Genomic DNA, 18,305 nt, shown 5'->3' on the forward strand with positions numbered 1-18,305 from the left:
AGGACCTACAGAGTACAGGGGGAGTTTCTGCGGTTAGCCCATCTGTACCGGTGGGAAAGGTGAGGCCCGGAGAGGCCTTCCTGGCAGCCCTTCCAGGCTGCGCACAGAGAGCCCTGCAGGGGCTGGCGCCATCTCCCCTGCACGCAACGACCCCTACAACCAGACACCACCACGTCCACTAGAAACAAGTGCTCACCAGCGAGAGCTCGTCCACTTCAGGCGCCGGGGCCTGGGGCCTCTCCAGCGAGGGGCTGGGGCTGGGAGGTGCAGAGGAGGGGGTGGGCGAAGCCGAAGTGCGGGAAGGCGCGTCCTCCCCATCCAGAGCCGGGAAGGCAGCCAGACCCACGTCATCTTCAGGGATGTCGTCCAGGGTCCTGGTGAGCGCTGCCAGGAGGGCCTCGTTCTCACTGTCGATGATCTGAAGTGAGGAGCGCACAGTGTGGAGCAGAGAGGGACATGGTTAGTCAGCACCCGGGGTTCGGCCGGCTTCGCGTCCCCTTAGTGGGAATCTGGTCTGCACAGGCAACTGCCCCACCATCGCCCCACTGCCAAGTCCTCTCCTGTCCCTCCCCCAACTCAGATCGCTCAGTATCATCGAGCCAGCAGATGCCTGAGAAATATGTTATCGACTCCAGGAATCATAGAAGTTTGCACGCAGACAGCAGGTGATCCTGGAAAGAGCCTCAGCCCGGGAGCCCCAATCCTGGCTCTGCTGTCATCAGTGTGGGCACAGGGCTGTCCACCTGAAAGACACCTGCTGTCCCCTTTACCATGGACAGTGGCTCCACACCACAGCCTCCTGTTCTAACTCCCGGGACCCAGCCCTGGGCCCCTGCAGCTCTCTGCTTCTGGGAACAGCATCCCATGGCAGCCTCCCAGCCCCGCTGATGCTCGGGCCCAGGCTGGCCATGTACGGGCTGGAAGCTGCGGGGTTGGCCATGACAGTGATAACCAGAGCAGTAATAAAACAGCTGCCGCTTCCCAGTGGGTTCCTCGGCCTTGCTCACCCCTCAGGAGGGGTCAGGAGCTTGGGCTCTGGGGCTGGGGCTGCATCTCAGATCCCACACTTATCAATCACAGGTTCTCGAGCAAGTGACTTCATTTCTTCATCTGTCCCAGGCAACAACAGTACCTATTTCCTAAGGTCATGGCTGAGGACCTAACTTCAGTTGAGTTAATGTATATCAAGATGCCTGGCAAATGGTGCCCAGTGTGTAAGAAGCACGCCGGACCACTGCCTCCTTTACTCCTAGGATGACAGTAGTGGTGGCAGCGGCATTCCCTCCCTCCCTCCCCCCGCCCACACACACACACATGTACTGAATGGCTATTCTGCACCCTGCATGGTCGGGGCACCGGTCCTACTGCGCACCCAGACAGGTGCAGCCCCTGCCCCCATGGAGCGTCCTTACCAGCGGAGAACAGACTCCAACAAGGGCATAAACAAGAGCATTTTAGAGAACGAAAGCCTAGGGAGAAAGGAAACGGGAGCTGCTATGGAGGGAACGTGGTGAAGATTCACAGGCTAGCTGGGCGGGGGTGGGGAGGGGAGACCCTCTATGGTGGGAGTTCTACTCCAATCTCCATTTTGCAGTTGGGGAAACTGAGGCTCGTGGAGGCTGAACAAGGTGTCCAGGGTCGCAGAGCAAATCCAGGACAGAGGAGGACTCCCCCGAGCCCATGATGGCCCAGATGAGCCGAGACTTAAGCTTTTCCAATCTAAAATGATGAGGGTCAGCATGTACCCAGCCCGCCCACCCACAACCCGCTGGCCCCGGTGACCAGAGGCCCCGGAGCGTGGCGATCGCACAGCTCCCAGGTGAGGCAGCGAGCCCCTCGCTGAGCGGGCACTGCCCGCTGGGCCTGTTCCGGCCGGAGGCGCATGCGGTCACACGAGGCCTCCTCCGCCGGCACTCTCTCCCATCCCAGGTCAGGCTGTTTATCCTTTCTTCAGGAAGTGCATCTGAAATTCGCATCTCGTGACAGCCTTCTGGCTGCACTCAGCCCGTTCCAGGCCTTACAACCGCGGCAGCAGCTGCGTAACTGGAAGGGGGGACGTGGGGCGAAGAGAACAAACGCGTTTGTCATTTTTGGAACAGAGCTAAAATAAAAGAAAGGTCAAAAGAAGGTTTTGGTTGGGCCTGACCCAGGCCCTGGGGAGTGTGGAGGGTGGGGGAGAGTAAGGACACACAAGGGCAGATCCGGACCCACGGACTCTGGCCTGAGAATGCGATGGGCTCATCTGACTGTTTCCCCCCAGTTCCCTGGCCGCCGCCACAACCACCCCCCTCAGGCCAGAGTCCCCGCTATTCCCAGAGCAATCCGTCTGGCCTGGCAGGCAGTGAAGTAAGACCTTGGAAACAGGGACCCGGTGATCACTCTGGGGCCTGACCACAGGGGGCTCTGCCGCCATGGGGTGATTGCGAGCAAATCGTTTCTCTCTTCTAAGCCTCGTCGGTTTTTCTGTAAAATGGGAAAACGTGATCTCTCCTACCACCGTCTGCTCCGGAAAGCCAGGTCTGGAAGCAGGGACAGAAGTGCTCCCCCAGAGGGTGCTCCCAAGCCTAGCTCAGCATCTGGGGCAGGTGGCTTCCAGGAAGATTTGCCGAAGAGAACAACAAACGCACCAAACAATGAATTCTGGCCACCAGGAGAGACCGAGATGAGCGTCTCAAAGGAGAGACTCTAGAGGGAAGTTCTTCAGAAATGGTATCACCGACACTGGACGGAAGGAGAACTCCCTTTCTCCCAGGGACCACAGCCAATGGCCCAGAGATACTACGAATTATCACACACATCAGAACTGGATCCTTCAGGGATCATGTAATGGCCAGGACTGTTAAATGTGGGCCCCATGGGCGGCCGCTGCCTCTCGCCCCCATATCACTCACCAACTATGGCTCTTGTTCTTTCCACACTAGTGTCTTTCTGGGGTTTTTCTAAGAAAGGGAGGGGGAGGGGCAGAGGGAGAGAGAAAACCTTAAGCAGGCTCCACGCCCAGCACAGAGATGGACATAGGACTCGATCCCATGACCCTGAGAAGATGACCTGAGCCAAAATCAACAGTAGGACCCTCCGCTGCCTGCATCACCTGGGTGCCCCCACACCAACATCTTAACAGAGCCCTCCAGGCAGTAATTACCATTCCTCATTTTCTTACGAGGAAACCTATTTTCCATTTTTTTTAATGGCAAAAATGCCATAAAATGCCATTTTTTTATAGCGGGGGCGAGGGCAAGGTCCGGGAAACATACTTGTCAAGGTCACACAGCAAGTCAGGGTGGGGGTAGGATTCACTGTGTGCGAGGCACTGTGCAAAAATGGATACAAAACAGCCAAGACCTCAGGAAGCACCCAACAGGCTGGGCCAAAACGAAACGAGTAACGGAAGACCTCCCCCCGTCCGCGGGCTGCTCTGGCTCACGAACAGCCAGCCGGGTTGGAGGCCCTGACCCTGCCGGGAAGAAAGACCGATCTGCCCACGGCGTCCACGGAGTCCGTCAGCACCCAGGACGATGGATCACAGGGCCCGTGCCACCCTCTCTTCTTCCCGGGGCCCACTGGCCAGGCTCTCCCCACTCCGCTTAGAAGCCGAGTGCAAATTAATGGAGAGTTAATCAGGGAACCAAGGGATATTAATAGCCTCGGCCCCACCCCAGCCTTCCTGAGCAGCTCTCAAGCCAGAGGAAAAGGAGTCTTCAAGAAATCCCAGGGAAAATGTTTCACTTTGAAGGCCTAGGAGGGGCCTGAATTCCAGAGGGACGTGGAATAGGATTTCTGCTATGCAAAAGCCAGAAGAACACTCAGAAATAAATCTTCCCTGTCCAGGGGATTCAACCTCGCTCCAAAACAGCCAGGGAATCAGTTTTCCCTCCTTTTTTTCCAACAGTGGGCACAGAGATTTCATCAGAGTCTAAAAGGACCTGATGACGCTCCCCTCCACGGATCAAGAACCACACATCAAGAATCCACCACGTTCCTTCCTCATTCCCCACATGGGGAAACTGAGGCCCCACCCAGCGGCCCAACACCAACTGGCCCAAGACCACAGAGCAAACTGACAGAACAACCCAATGCCTGCTTCCTCCGAAAATACTTAGTGATGGTTGTGGTCCTGGCCAGAGGATTCTGGAAACACAGACACACAGAGGGTACCATCCCCGCCCCTGAGGGGCTGTTAACCCTGTTACAGTGGCTTGTCCTCCATGTTCCAAGTCTATTTCCACAGCAGTGGCACTGTCTGACTGGGGGAACACAGCTCTGACCCAGGCAGCACGGCCCCAGGATTCTCACTGGCCAAATGAGAAACCCAAGCTTGTGGCTGAGGGAGAAACCATGATGCAAGTTGAGGCTTGTGGAATGGGCCACATCTTGTCCTTGGCAGGTAAGAAAGTATCTCCATCAATTCCTTCATTCAACGCAAGTGATCGAGTCCTTACGACGTGTGAGGGCCCTAGAGATGAAGCCAATGCTGTTTGTCCTCAAGGAACTCACCGTCTAAAGGACACAGAGACACAGGCACGCCTGTGTGCGCGCATGCAGATGGGAGCTTAGGACAGGAATTCACCAACTGCCTAAGGGGTCGACAGGAGAGCTGGGCCTTGAAGGATTTAGTCACTTGAGAGCTATTTATTAAGGCCGGAGCAAGTGCCAGGCTTGCACTCCACAAGTGAAGAGCCCAGGGATATAAGAGTGCCCAGTGCCATCCCCATAGTCATGGGGTTTATGACGTTGTGTGTGTTGGGGGGCAGGCACCGATCCCATAATCCCACACATAGGGGTTCATCCATAGGTAATGGGCAGAATCGGCCTGGGCTAGGGAGAGCAGGTGGGGTGTGCAGACCCTGACAGGGGAGGGGCTGGGGGAGCAGAGGTTGGCCAGGATGCTGTCCATCTGTGAGGGGTATGCCTTCCTCACTGGGCTGGGAGCCCCAGGGCCACACAGACTCACTTGTGCCCAAGACCACTTCACACACATAGTGGGAATCTTGGCAGGGGCTTGCTGGGGGGTCTGGACAACCTGAGAAGTAGGGGCCTGCACAGTTCAGGTGGCGGTGGTCTCCATGGAGCCTTTAAACCTCTCACTCATCAGCTCTCCATGACCTGAAAGCATTTCCTGGAAGTTAGCCCTGTCTCAGGGAGAAAGCAGCACAGCGTAGGTCTCATCCCTATTGTTCAAATAAAGAATGCAGGTCCCTGGACATAGTCGGACCTGAAGCCCAGCCCTGCTGCTCTGCACAGGGCTGGCAAAGAGGTCGTACAGTACCAAGAGGTACGGCTTCCTCAGTTCGAGTCTTCACCGGATCCTTCCTAGCTGTGTGACCTGGCGCCAAGTTACGTAACCTCTCTGAGTTTCACTTTCATCACCTGTAAAATGGTCATTAATAGTCCTTTTTTTATAGGTTAGAAAAGACTTGGGAAATAGCCAGACTCCTTATCACGGCCCACAAGACCCTGCATAGCATCTGGCCCCTGCCTCGCTTTCTGATTCTACCCTGGTATGTTCCTCTACTACCCACCAGCTCTTCTGTTGCCCAATACAGCAAGCTTTCCGGCTCCCTGGCTCTGCCCTTGCTGCTTCCTCTGCCTGGAGAGCTCTGTCCTGCTCCCTGAGCTTCACCCAGCTACTCCTTCTCATCCTCAGAGAGGCCTCTCCTGACCACCCGGTCGTTAGAACCCCTTCTCACACCTGGCACATTTCTTCTGTGCGCACGTTACAATGACCGCAGTTTCTGCATTGGCGGAGCTAGGGTCAGTTTTCTCTCTAGACTGCAGACAGCACAGTGCCTGACACATGGAAGGAGCTTCCCTTTCTAGAAGGAGCGCTACAATGCATCAGGACCGAGAGAACGCTCACAGCACATGAGCACGACACCCGACACGTGACACCTGACACACGGCAATATGATCATATGGCCAGACGGGCAGGGCGAGCCTCCTCCCACCAGTCTTTACGGGGGAGGGATTTCAAGGAAAGAATAATAAATCTGACTGCACCCATCACTCAACTTATTTCACCTACTACCCTCCCCAACACACCCACACCCGCAAATGCGCGCAGAGCCTGCTCTATTTTGAAGCAAATCCCAGACATCATAGTATTTCGTACTCGGGGGCTTCTTAAAGGATGTGTCGCCCATCACGGGCCCCCGAGACTGGACGCAGAGTGTGCAAGGGGAAAGGCATGGATAGGCAGAGCAGTTCTTGGCTCTGCCTCTTTTCAAAGAATCTCTAGGCCCCAACTGAAAAATGAAGACAGCTGTATCCGTTCTAAGGGTTGTTAAGAGAATTCAATGAGTTAACAGACACAACAGGGACAATCCTGCCACAGCGCAGTTGTTTTATCCAAGTGAGTCATCTCCATTATGGTGTCGCTGTGGTTACAAAGCCCTGGCTCAGGAGGGAGGCCAACTGGGTTTGCATCCAGCTCAGCTACTGACTAGGTGAATTGCCCTAGGCACGTGACTTAACTTCCCTAAGCCTCAGTCTCCTCATCTATAAAATGGGCTCATCATCGTGCCTGCCTCACAGGGCAGGGATGAGAGTCAGTGAGATAATACACAGAAGGGAAGTCTCGGGGTTTGGGGGGCTCCTTTCTGACTGCAGGGGCATAGCAAGAGCAGCTCTTCCCAGCCCTCCCTGTGCAGAGGTGGTAACAGGCCTGGCAAGCAGGTGAGAACCACCCCAGATCAACGGCAGATCCCAGATGAGAGGCAGGGTCCCAAGAGCTGTGGGATGATGGGACTTCTTCGCATGAGCAAATGCAGAAGAGGTGGTGCAGCGAGACCCTGGTGCAGGGAGACCCTTTCAGGAGCAGAGATAACCTCGAGGCTCGGAGGACATACCTGGAAGAGCTCGGAGTCATCGGGGCTGTACTGGCTGGGTTCAGTCTCCGAGTTCTCTGGGCACCACTGCAGCTCCCCGAAGCAGGTGGCTGAGTCAAAGTCGCTGGCATCCAGCTGGGAGAGGTCAAGCTCAGGAAAGTCAGCGCAGAGTTGCTCCTCCCCGGACACCCCACCCTGAGGAGACAGGAAGGAAAGGAGGTGAGTCAGAGCTGGGCCTGGCTGGATCCAGGCATGGACCCTTCTTACTCATGGTGCTGCCAGCCTGGAACCCTGGCAGCTCTTAGGCCAAGGCCTGACTTTGCCACGTGACCAAGAGATGTCCCACCCTCCAGCAATGGTCGAATAAGCCAGGCCCTGGCAATACAAATTCTGCCTGCTGTTCTCTCCCCTCCTCCTTCGCTCTCCTACACACCCCTCAAAGCCCTTTTCCCCCACAGCACCTCTTTCTTCTTACCAGAACTATTGTGTTGAAAACTTCATTAGAAGCTTTAAATAGATCCTCATTTACACTACTGTCCCCACCTGAAAGGGGATTTCTGCAACGCAATTATCAATAATGAAACCAAAAAAACCAGCAATAAGAATGGCTGACCTTTTTTTTTTTTTGGACAGAGAGATCACAAGTAGGCAAAGAGGCAAGCAGAAGAGAGGAAGAAGCAGGCTCCCCGCTGAGCAGAGAGCCCGATGCAGGGCTCGATCCCAGGACCCTGGGATCATGACCTGAGCAGAAGGCAAAGGCTTTAACCCACTGAGCCACCCAGGCGTCCCGAATGGCTGACATTATTGAGGAATGACGATGTTCTGGAGAAACATTCATGCATGTTCTCGGGGACTTCACAGGACCAGGTGTAATGTCTAAAACGTGGAAGACCACCCATCCGAGGACAACAGGTAAATAAAACTATAGTCACCTGAAGCACAGAATACCACGGTGCCTCTGAAAAGAATGAGGCAGCAGTATATATGCTCTCCAAGACACATTAAATGGAAATAAAAACTAAACTATAGACTAGAACCAGTAGACTATTATGTCACATGTGTAAAAGAGAAAAATCAAACTACGCAACTCTTTGCTCACAGTAATATATATGCACATGTCCAGGAAAAAGTCTACAAGGCTCTATGCGCACCTGACTGTGGTGGGTGGGGGACAAGGGAGGCACGGAGACTGTGGTAACAGCACTGACTGAACCAGCGTATCTCCAAGTGCAGTTCCGGGACAGGCAGGGTCAAGACCAGCAGGGACCATGTTAGAAACAATGCAGATTCTCAGGCCAAAGCCCGGAACGACTCAACAGAAGGCAATGGCTTTCTGACCCTGGTCTCCCACATCTAACAAAGACCAGTAGAAGGGCTGCCCTGCAGACTGAGAAATCGCCCGAGCTAGGAGGCTGACCCAGAAACGGCGGACCACAGGCCTTGGGGTCCGGCAGACCTGAATCCTCGTCCCCACTCGGCAGCTGGGAAACCTTGGGCAAAGCTCTTCTCCTCTCTGAAGCCCAACAGCCTCATCCGTAGAATGACAACGCCCCCCCCCCCCCCAAGAGTTCAGACTGAATAAGGCGATGTTACAGCCTGGCTTGGAGATGTTCAGTAAACGGTAGCTAACGGAACCAACAACAAGTCAGAACTAATACCGGTAAAAACAGCAGTGTTTCGTTGTGGGCAGAGAAGGTGCAACAGCCTTAGAGAACAAGAAAAGGCCTGCCACTTAAAAAAAAATAGGCTTTGCACAGGCCTCTTCCTTAATTGTTCCCACTTACTAAGCCTCATAAATTATGAACAAATGTATATTATTAGCTCAACTTGACACAGGAAAAAGGCTTTTATGCGAATTTGGGTCAAATGTCTTAATTGGCGTTTTGCAAGAATCCTGTATCCACGGGCAGCACCAGCGTCAGGTTCTCTCAAGTGGCTGGTCCCCTGCTCTCAGACTAGGGAGCAGGGTGCCCAGTGAGTCTCTGTCTCCGGGGACATCCCTGGGATCACCCCAGGCCCCATCCAACATACCCTACTACCACCAGTCACTACCACTCAGCCACCCTGGCCCAGGGAACACCAGGCGGCGGGCGGGGGGGGGGGGGGGGGTTTCCTCAGCTTCCTTCTCCTCTCTGTCCCTTCAGGCTGTGGGGATGCTGCAGTCCTGCCTGTTCTAGATGGTCTGTTTCCAGTCTTCGGCTATCGTGAACAGGTCCGCCATGTGTGTGTTCAGTCTTTATGTGGACATACGTCTTCAGCTCCCTTGGGCAGAAACATACGAGTGGCATGGCTGGGTCATACAGTAAGTGTATGTGACTTTGTAAAAAGGAAAAAAAATTGCTCTCCAGAATTGTTGTACCATAGTCCACGCTTACTGGCTGTGCTGAGTGTGCCAACTGTCCCACACCCTCCCCAGCACCTGGGGTTGTCAGTTATCTTAATTTTAGCCAAGCGAGTGAGTGCATTCCAGCATTTATTAAATGCTACTATGAGCCAGGCACTGAGACAATGGAAGACCCCGTTTCTTCCCTCACGAGCTGACATCTTGGTAGGGAAGAAAACACACAAATATTTCCTTATAGGTTGTGTTCGTGCTCTGAAGGAAACAGGCCAGGTGCACTGAGGGAGTAGAACAGAGGGAAAGGAAGTCTGTGTTGGGGGGGGGGGGGCAGGAAAGGCTTCCTGGAAGAGCTGGCGTCTGAGTTGAGACTTGGAGGAGTCAGGCAGTGGAAGACGTGCGGAGGAACGTTCCAGGCAGAGGGCCCAGCAAGGCAAAGACCCGAGCGTCGGCCAAGGCTAGAGCACTATGCACTGACCAATAGTGGGGGAGGCTGCAACTCGGGGAGCGGGGGGTGGGGGGGGATGCCTTCAGAGGGGCAGGTGGAGGCCGGATCAGGCAGAGATTGTAAGGGATTTGGGTTTTACTCCAAGTGTGATGGGGGTGGGGCCGGCGTCAAGCAGGCAGATGGGTTAGGCGGGTGCAGCACCCAGGAGAGGGGCAGGTGGCGGGACTGGGAGGCACCACTTGGCCACAGGGAGGGCCCGTGGAGTGGGAGGGAGGGCCAAAGCAGAGACACAGGAGTTCTGGGCAGCCGGGGTCTCCCTAGCCAGCAAAGCCCCCAGCAAAGAGCGCTCTGGGAAGCCCTTCCTGTATACATCCCTGATCCCTCTCATCCCATCACTCAGAGAAGCCACATCTGTAGGACTTGTTTCCTGAGGCTCAGAAACGACTTCAAAATCAGAGTCCCAGAATCCCAAACTGTTTGCCAGGAATCAGCAGCCATGAGTGGCTGTCCCGGAGAGCCACTGCAGACAATCTCGGCATCCGAGGCCCCTTCAAGAATCAGACAAGGGTGGGGCGCCTGGGTGGCTCAGTGGGTTCAAGCCTCTGCCTTTGGCTCGGGTCATGATCTCGGAGTCCTGGGATAGAGCCCCACATCGGGCTCTCTGCTCAGCAGGGAGCCTGCTTCCTCCTCTCTCTCTGCCTGCCTCTCTGCCTACTTGTAATCTCTGCCTGTAAAATAAATAAATAAAATCTTAAAAAAAAAAAAAAGAAAGAATCAGACAAGGGCTATGCGTAGCTCTTATCACGCCCATAAAATAAACATCTGAGCAATGCCTGTGCGTGCAAGAAACTTACACTAACTTCCAGGCCTTCACAAAAGCAGCTTAGGAATCCCGGGCCTGGCTGGTCTACCTCCTTCACTTGGCAGATGGGGAAACTGAGGCTAATGGATTTGCTCAGGGTCATCCAGGAGTGGCCTTCCCATCAGAACCATGCTGCCTCCTTTATAAAACACCCACAAAATGGCCATGACTACTGCACTTACTGATTATTCCCAGCTTCTCAACATACTCCAAGTGTACCCGGGACATAAAAATAAAGAAACCTCAGCTTCACAACCTTGTCGATTAGGGCTGACGCCACTCTCTGGCTCGAAACCATTAAGCACTGCATTAATAGTGATTTCTCTGGCCTTCTCCATATTTAGAGAGGCTTTCTGAAGGGGTGCTTTGGGTGGCCCAGCTCCCTTTGAAAGGTACTGACTTAAAGCCTTGCTGTTGGGTCCCAGCCCTCCGCTGGAGGCCCCCTAGTGGTACTGGAGGGCACAGCATGGCAATGACAGCCACTGCCATCACAGAGCTTATTATTACCAAACGTCAGGGGCCGCAATACGGGATTCTTAAAGTGACCCTTGCAGGGCCGGTGTCACTGTGCCCATGTCACTTCTTGGGAAACTCTGGGACCTGGTCCCTTGTATGCGTCTGCTCAGGCTGCTTGTAACAAAGCACCACAGGGGCGCCTGGGTGGCTCAGTTGGTTAAGCAACTGCCTTCGGCTCAGTTCATGATCTTGGAGTCCCTGGATCGAGTCCCACATCGGGCTCCCTGCTACGCAGGGAGTCTGCTTCTCCCTCTGACGAGAACCCCTCTCATGCTCTCTCTCTCTCAAATAAATAAATAAAATCTTAAAAAAAAAAAAAGCACCAGAGGCTGGGGGCCTAAATGACAGGAAGGTTTGATCCTCCGGGTCTGGAGGCCGGGAGGCTGAGCTCCCGGTGTTGGCAGGGGTGGCTCCTGCTAAGGCCACTACTGTTGGCCTGTGGATGGTGCTCCCTGCACGTCTTCCCATTGGCTTGCCTCTGTGGGTGCCTGCCTCTGTGTCCACATTTCCCCTTTGGATAAGGAGACCAGCCAGACTGGATCACGGTCCGTGCTAATGACTTCGCCTTAACTTGATGACCTCTATAGAGACCCTGTCTCCAAATCAGGTCACATTCCCAGGTGCTGGGGGTTGGGGCTCAAACATATCTTCTTTTGGAAGACACAACTCAACCCATGGCACCCAGGGTCCCAGAATGGTGAAGCTGAGATTCAAAGCCAAGTCTCTTTGCTTCCTGCCAAGTCTGTGCCATTGCCTGGCATCTGCTTCTGAAAGTGGAAAGCAACAATCGAGACCATTTATTCCCGTTTACCGATGGGGAGGTGGGGGCTTTCAGACAAGGGCTGAGAAAGATCTAAGTCCCACAGCAAGTTCATGGCTGCGCAGGGACAGGACTGGGGCTGTGCCGTGCCCTGGCCTCCTGCAGACGGCCCACTCTGGTCCCCACCACTGGTTCACTTACGCTCCTGCTATGGGATGCCCCTCTGGTTGCTGGGCCTTCTGCACCCATTCCTCCAGCAGCATCACATGCCTGATCTGAAGAGGCTGCGGCTGCCCTAAGCCAGGGAGATAAACGGCCCTCGCAGTGGATTAATGGTGTTTTGTACATTCACGTAAGTGGCTTCACTGGAAGCCTGTGTATCTTGTTGGAAATCGATTCGCTGCTTAAGAAAGAATGCATCTTCAGGAAAAACTGGTGGCTCCATGTTCCTGACTACAATCAACGAACCAAGCTTAGTCCCTGGCCTAAAGCACATTGTCAGAGTTAATGAGCGGAAGGGAGCAGGAGCGGGAGAAGGTAGCCTGCCGTGACAGAGGTCAGGTTCTGGGCCTGTTCACACTCACTGTGCGTCTTTCGCCGAGTGCACACTTCACTATGTCACCTGCCCTCTCGGTCCTCACTGCCTCCTCTAGAAAAGAGCATCCAACAGACAGACTCTGTGAACCCCTCTTGCTCAATTTGGGACAATTCTGTACTAATCTAGTTTCTGAAATCCACACAGGCTTTTGGAAGTATCTAGGTAGAACCTGGCACTTTACTCATAAATTAATGAATGAATGAATTTACCAAGGGGGAGACAAAGGTGGAGAGGGAAGAGCTGTCCTGAAATTTGGAAAGAGGCACAGATAAAGGTCTGGGCCCCGGCTTTGCTGTTTAATTCTGATCCTTTGAGGTCAGGGCGTAACTTTGGCCGCCTCGGCTTCTACTGACAGAAGGGGGATAATAAAAAGAATCCTGTCACAGGCACCTGGGTGGCTCAGTCAGTTAAGCAACTGCCTTCGGCTCAGGTCATGATCCTGGAGTCCCAGGATTGAGTCCCACATTGGGCTCCCTGCTCAGCAGGGAGTCTGCTTCTCCCTCTGACCTTCTCCCCTCTCATGCTCTCTCTCTCTCTCTCTCTCATTCTCCCTCTCACATAAATAAAATCTTTAAAAATAAAATTAAAAAAATATAAAGAATCCTGTCTCATACGGTTCTTACAAAGATAAAGCAGCATAGGTTGGGAGCCTAGCATACATCAGACACCTGTGAATGGTGGTCACAGATACAGTCCCTACAGTTGACTTTCAAGTGACATTCACAGCTATGGTCTCACTGGTACCTTTCCAAGATGCAGGAAATGGTTGATGGCCAGCATCCCCATTTGACTGATGGAAAAACGGGGGATATCAGAAGGTCAATGCTTGGCCTTGTCTTCTGACCCATTCCCTCAGTCCTAAACCCACTGGCTCTTCCAACTCTGGGTTCCTTCAACCTCCACCAGCCCCCTGATCCCAGTGTTATCATCATTCATGGTTTCTGTGGGAGAAATAACCTTTCCCTGACTGCCAAACTACACTGGCTCCTTCCAGACCTGCCTGGGATGAAGGGGAGCAGGGCCTCCCACTGGGCCTGACACATCCCTTGACCACATCATGGAGACTCCAGATTAGGACAGTAGTTAGGGTGGTGCACTACTGCCAGCTCAGACCCTCCTCTACTGACAAGAAGCTGTATTTGATGGTCTGAGGCAACTTTTCCCTTTTAAATTGCCATCAGGAATGGCCGGACGAGCCATGTGATCTGCTAGGGTGGGCAGTGGGGTCAACTTCCCTGCCTTCCTAACCATGGTGGATACCACTAACCGAACACCACACCACTGTACTTCCTGCTGAGCCCCAAGCCTGCTCAACATGGAGCCTTAGTAGCCACTGCTAATCAATTAGAACTGGCCTGGTCTGTACCAGTACCATGACTCTGTACCCATACTTTCCTTCTAAGAAGGAAGTAAGGTAGATGTTCATGAAGTCCCTGCAAAGCCATTTCATTAAACAGATGTTTTCTTCTGTCCCACCTCTGTTATATGGCTGGTCTCCCACTCATGCCCCTTCTTACTGGTGGCAGCCTACTGATTTTTCCTGGGGAAGTTGCCCCTTTGTACCACCTAGACGGTCCAGGGAAGCACAGTCTGGTTAATTAAAAGCCTTCACCCGAATTTAAAAAAAAAAAAAAAAAAGCCTTCACCCGGTGACCACAACAAGTGCTTCACCTGGTTCAGAGATAGATCAGAGTGAACACCAAGACTTTGCTAGAGCATTTAAACTAGGGGCTCAGCTGGCTGAATTTAATTCTCTAGAGGCTGGCAGCCATCTTTGCCACTGCTTGGGAAGAGAGCCTGCCTCAGAATGAAGTCAGCTCAAGGAATGTAGAGCCAAGAAGCAGAGAGAGAGTACTGATAAAATAACTTAAACACCTGGATCCAGCTGTGCCTAAAGCCAGCCTATTCTCTTTACTCCACAGTTATAGGAGTGAGAAAGTTCTCTTTCCAGATTATGTACTAGTTTCTATCACCTATCAATGAAAAACTTACGACTAATTCATCTCTCTTACGCTAAAAAAAAAAAAAAAATCTAATCTTCCCACTGTCTTCCAAATTAGTTCAAAACTCCTGGGGCGCCTGGGTGGCTGAGTGGGTTAAAGCCTCTGCCTTCAGCTCAGGTCATGATCTCAGGGTCCTGGGATCGAGCCCCACATCGGGCTCTCTGCTCAGCGGGGAGCCTGCTTCCTCCTCTCTCTCTGCCTGCCTCTCTGCCTACTAATGATCTCTGTCAAGTAAATAAATAAAATCTTAAAACAAAAACAAAAACAAAAAAAACTCCTGAATAGGCTTCTGGGAGAACAGTAAGAAGAGTAACTGGTCTTTGTCCACATAGAAGTAGTTACAGCATCCTCTGAAATAAGACTCAGGAGCCACAGACACAAAGTGAAGCTCCAGAAAGAGTAAGTGGGAAAAAAATTTTTAAAAGATTTTATTTGTTTATTTGACAGAGAGAGAGCCAGAGAGCACAAGTGGGAGAAACAGCAGAGAGAGTGGGAGAAGCAGGCTCCCCATCAAGTAGGGAGCCCAACGTGGGGCTCAATCCCAGGACCCTAAGATCATGACGTGAGCCAAAGGCTGACACTTTACCGACTGAGCCAGCGAGATGCCCCAGAAAATTGAGGAGTTCTGAGCCGATCTTAAAAGAACAAACACCCAGAATTTAGACAAACCAGGCCACTGGAAAGGCCTCACACCAACACAGTCAAGGCTAAGGCCCTCAACCCCCGCCTTGAGCTGCCCGCTCAGGGTTTCACGTAAAGACGACCCACAGAAGGTCTAGTGAGAGTGCGTTCTCCAGCCTGGAAAGCAAAATGGGTTCCAGGACTCCAAACTGGGCTCTGAGTCCAGGCTGGACCCCGCTCACCAGGAAGGGTGACCAGATACCAGTGCCCTTCGGTAGGCAGGGCAAAAGGACAGAACTCTCTCTGAACCCACTGGCCACGTTAACACTGTCCATCTCATCTCCTCCTGTGACAAGAGCGTCCACTGATGTCCACAGAGCCCCAGAGACACACGGGGGGGGACTCTCTAGGGCACCCACTGGCTGGGCTGCTTGGTTACTGCGGGTCAGCTACGCTTTGTCCCCAACCCGTATGTTACTATACATGCCTGATCCCACAGAATGACTCCCCAATCTGGAAACCGGCACCCTGGTGCTGTGGGTGTGGCCTATGCAAGAGATGGCCAGGATTTTGGCACTAGCACCACCAGTCAGCCCTAGAGTAAAAGACTGGAAATAACATGCGCGTCACGTGGCTTCGTTACGCCGTGTCATCATTTTGCACTTTCAATGACTTCTTCCCAAGAATTCCCCTCTCCAGCCGCCACCACGCCCTGCCACCCCCAGCTCCTGCTCCTACTCCCATCAGATAAAGATGCCTATTGTACATGGTTTGCTGCCTGCACGGCACTGGAAGCCAGTCCTTATGATGGATTACAGACACAGCACAGAACCAGGGTGCTAAAGGACCCTGTAGAGAGACTTCTAGAAACTCATCTCTTATTCTGAAGATAAGGAAACTGAGGCAGAAAGTCTCCTGGGATGGGTGTTATCTTACTCCCTTACATCTTTTTTCTTCCCTGTTGTCTTCAAGCGGCCCCTTATCCTACAGAGATCTGCAAAGTCTCTTGGGCTGTGCCCAGGCCAGGTCACCTGGGGTGGATGGAGCCGCTCTTGGATGCCCCGGCAGGTGGCCGTGTGGGACCCAGGTGCCTCTTCCTCGGCAGCTACGCCTGGGCCCCACCATCTCGTTCTTTCTGGCACCTGTCAGGGCTGCCTCTCAGAAGGCACAGGATGCCCCCCTGAGCCCAGAGAGGTGCGGTACATGGCATGTTTGATTTTAAAACAGGAAAAGGCTGAAGGATATTCTGCCACTTGAGTGAGCAAGCAAAGGTGTTCCAGGGACAGAGTGATCCGCGCATTGTGCTGCCGGCAACTACAGTCCATTTTATGCACTTGAGTTCAAGGGCTCTTGAATTCAAAGGCGAGTGGCAGGAAAAGTGCTCAGTAAACTGCGGAGCGTGTGCAGGTATCTGTTGTTAAAAGAGTGTGGAGGCAGAGCTGGCTCTGGCTCGTCGCTTGCTAGCTGTGGGGCGTCACCTAGCCTCCTGGCATCTCCTGAGACCCACCTCCCCCACGGAGTGGTTGTAGGGCTTGAGTTTCCAGCCTGGGGCCTCTGCGCTGCCGGCTGCCACTCCCTCCACCTGGACTCTCTCCTCTCCCTTGCATCGTCACTCGACTGGTATCTGGTTGCTTCTTCCCGTCCCCAGGTCCCCACCGCAGATTAAGCGTCTCTCCCCAAAGGGGCCTCCTAACCATGGTATCCCACAGCAGTGGCCCCGTCTCCCTCTTCCTGGAACGTCGCCCCCCTGCCAATCCCTCAAGGAGCACTTTCTGTTCCCTGAGATCCTCCCCCTGCTTTTCTTCAGAATTTTTAGAAATTGTGGCAAAATATACAGAAATAAAATTCACCATTTAGGTTCAGAGGTGCGGAGTACACAGACGCTGTTATGAAGCCACCGCCGCCACCCCCTCCACCACTCGTCCCCAGTTTTCACAGACCAGCCCTGCACTGTCACCTCCCCCGACTGGACACTCCCCACAAGCGGGGCCTGTGTCTGTCTTTCTGTCTTGGTCCTCGCTGTTTCCCCAGTATCGAGCAGATACTCAGCCTACAGTAGGTGTTCAATAAACAAAATGGGATCAGTGTGGCCGTGCCTTGTAAACCAGGCCTGAAAGTAAGAAGAAGGCAGCATGAATATATTTTTTTCCCAAACAGCCCCAAGACGAGGCCAAAATGCCCGGTCACCTCTGTCACCAGATCATGATTTCAAGTTTGGACCAACTCTGTGGGGGTAACACTGGCAAGAGCTCCTTTTCTTTCCTGGTTTCAGGCCCCTCTCTGAGGTCAAGAATGAAGATATCGGATCACACAAACCACCTGACGTGAACACTCACCATGTCAACACGTTAGCTCGACCCAGAGCAACATTTTATCAGTCCCTGAAGGGCAAGCACAGAAATAGACTGCGGAGAGCAAATGCCACTCTTGGTAGTGCTGGAAAGGCTGTGGCGTACGGCGTGCCGGGACGTGGGTCCCCTATCATGCTAGTACACTGAAATCAGAAGGTGGAATCAGAGCTAGAGTTAGGATGAGGGCAGGGAGGCACCCGCCTTGGGCACCAAAAAAAAAAAAAAGAAACCACAAAACAAACTCCATCATCAAGACAGATCGTACCTAATACAACACCCTGAAAAAATCAAAATTAATGCAAAAACCCCATAATAAGCAAAATATCAGAATTCTAAATAAAGATGAGCTAGTCATACTGCTTTTCCCTTTTGTTTCAGGCACCTATGTGACTCTGTATGGCACTCTTCCTGTTCCTGCCTTTAAATAAAGATCTGGTGTCTGTTCTGCATGGATATTCAGGTGCCAACTCATTCTTTTTAAACGCTGCATTAAAATATGATTTCTCTTGGGATGCCTGGGTGGCTCAGTGGGTTAAGCATCTGCCTTCAGCTCAGGTTGTGAACCTGAGGGTCCTGGGATCCAGTCCCCCATGGGGCCCTCTGCTCAGCAGGCAGCCTGCTTCCCCCTCTCCCTCTGTCTGCTGCTCTGCCTACTTGTGCTCTCTTTTCATCAAATAAATAAATAAAATCTTAAAAAAGAAATATGATTTCTCTTGATGACTGACTTTTTTTGGCATCTCCTGAAATTCGGTGCTGGAGCCACATGTCTCCTTCGCCTCACGCTAACGCCAGCCTGGAAGAGATGGTGAGCTGCTGTTATGTGCCGGTGACCAAAGGGAGATCAATCACCACGGGGATCACGTCACTCTGGCCTCCGTTTACACATCTCTACAAAGGGACCTGTACCCTCTGGTGGTTGTGAAATTACCCCATGCCTGTCCAGTGTGGTGTTTCAGATGGCAATGTGTTTGGGAAAACTCTAAA

The 18,305-nt window shown here is 52.9% G+C and overlaps 1 protein-coding gene across 2 annotated transcripts in view; it reads right to left on the minus strand.

Annotated features, from left to right (window-relative positions):
* PPARGC1B (PPARG coactivator 1 beta) overlaps positions 1-18,305 on the minus strand; it is a 112,253-nt gene that overhangs the window by 25,817 nt on the left and 68,131 nt on the right. For both annotated transcript variants that reach the window (XR_004284173.1, XM_032337351.1), the window contains exons 2-3: positions 6,846-7,019; positions 197-418 (exon numbers count right to left, since the gene is read on the minus strand). Coding sequence is in view for 1 of the 2 variants with exons in the window: in XM_032337351.1 (XP_032193242.1) it covers positions 197-418; positions 6,846-7,019 (396 nt within the window). In the remaining variant the exon portion in view is untranslated. The remainder of the gene's footprint in view (positions 1-196; positions 419-6,845; positions 7,020-18,305) is intronic.

This window comes from Mustela erminea, chromosome 3 (assembly GCF_009829155.1).
Source record: "Mustela erminea isolate mMusErm1 chromosome 3, mMusErm1.Pri, whole genome shotgun sequence".
NCBI lineage: Eukaryota > Metazoa > Chordata > Mammalia > Carnivora > Mustelidae > Mustela > Mustela erminea.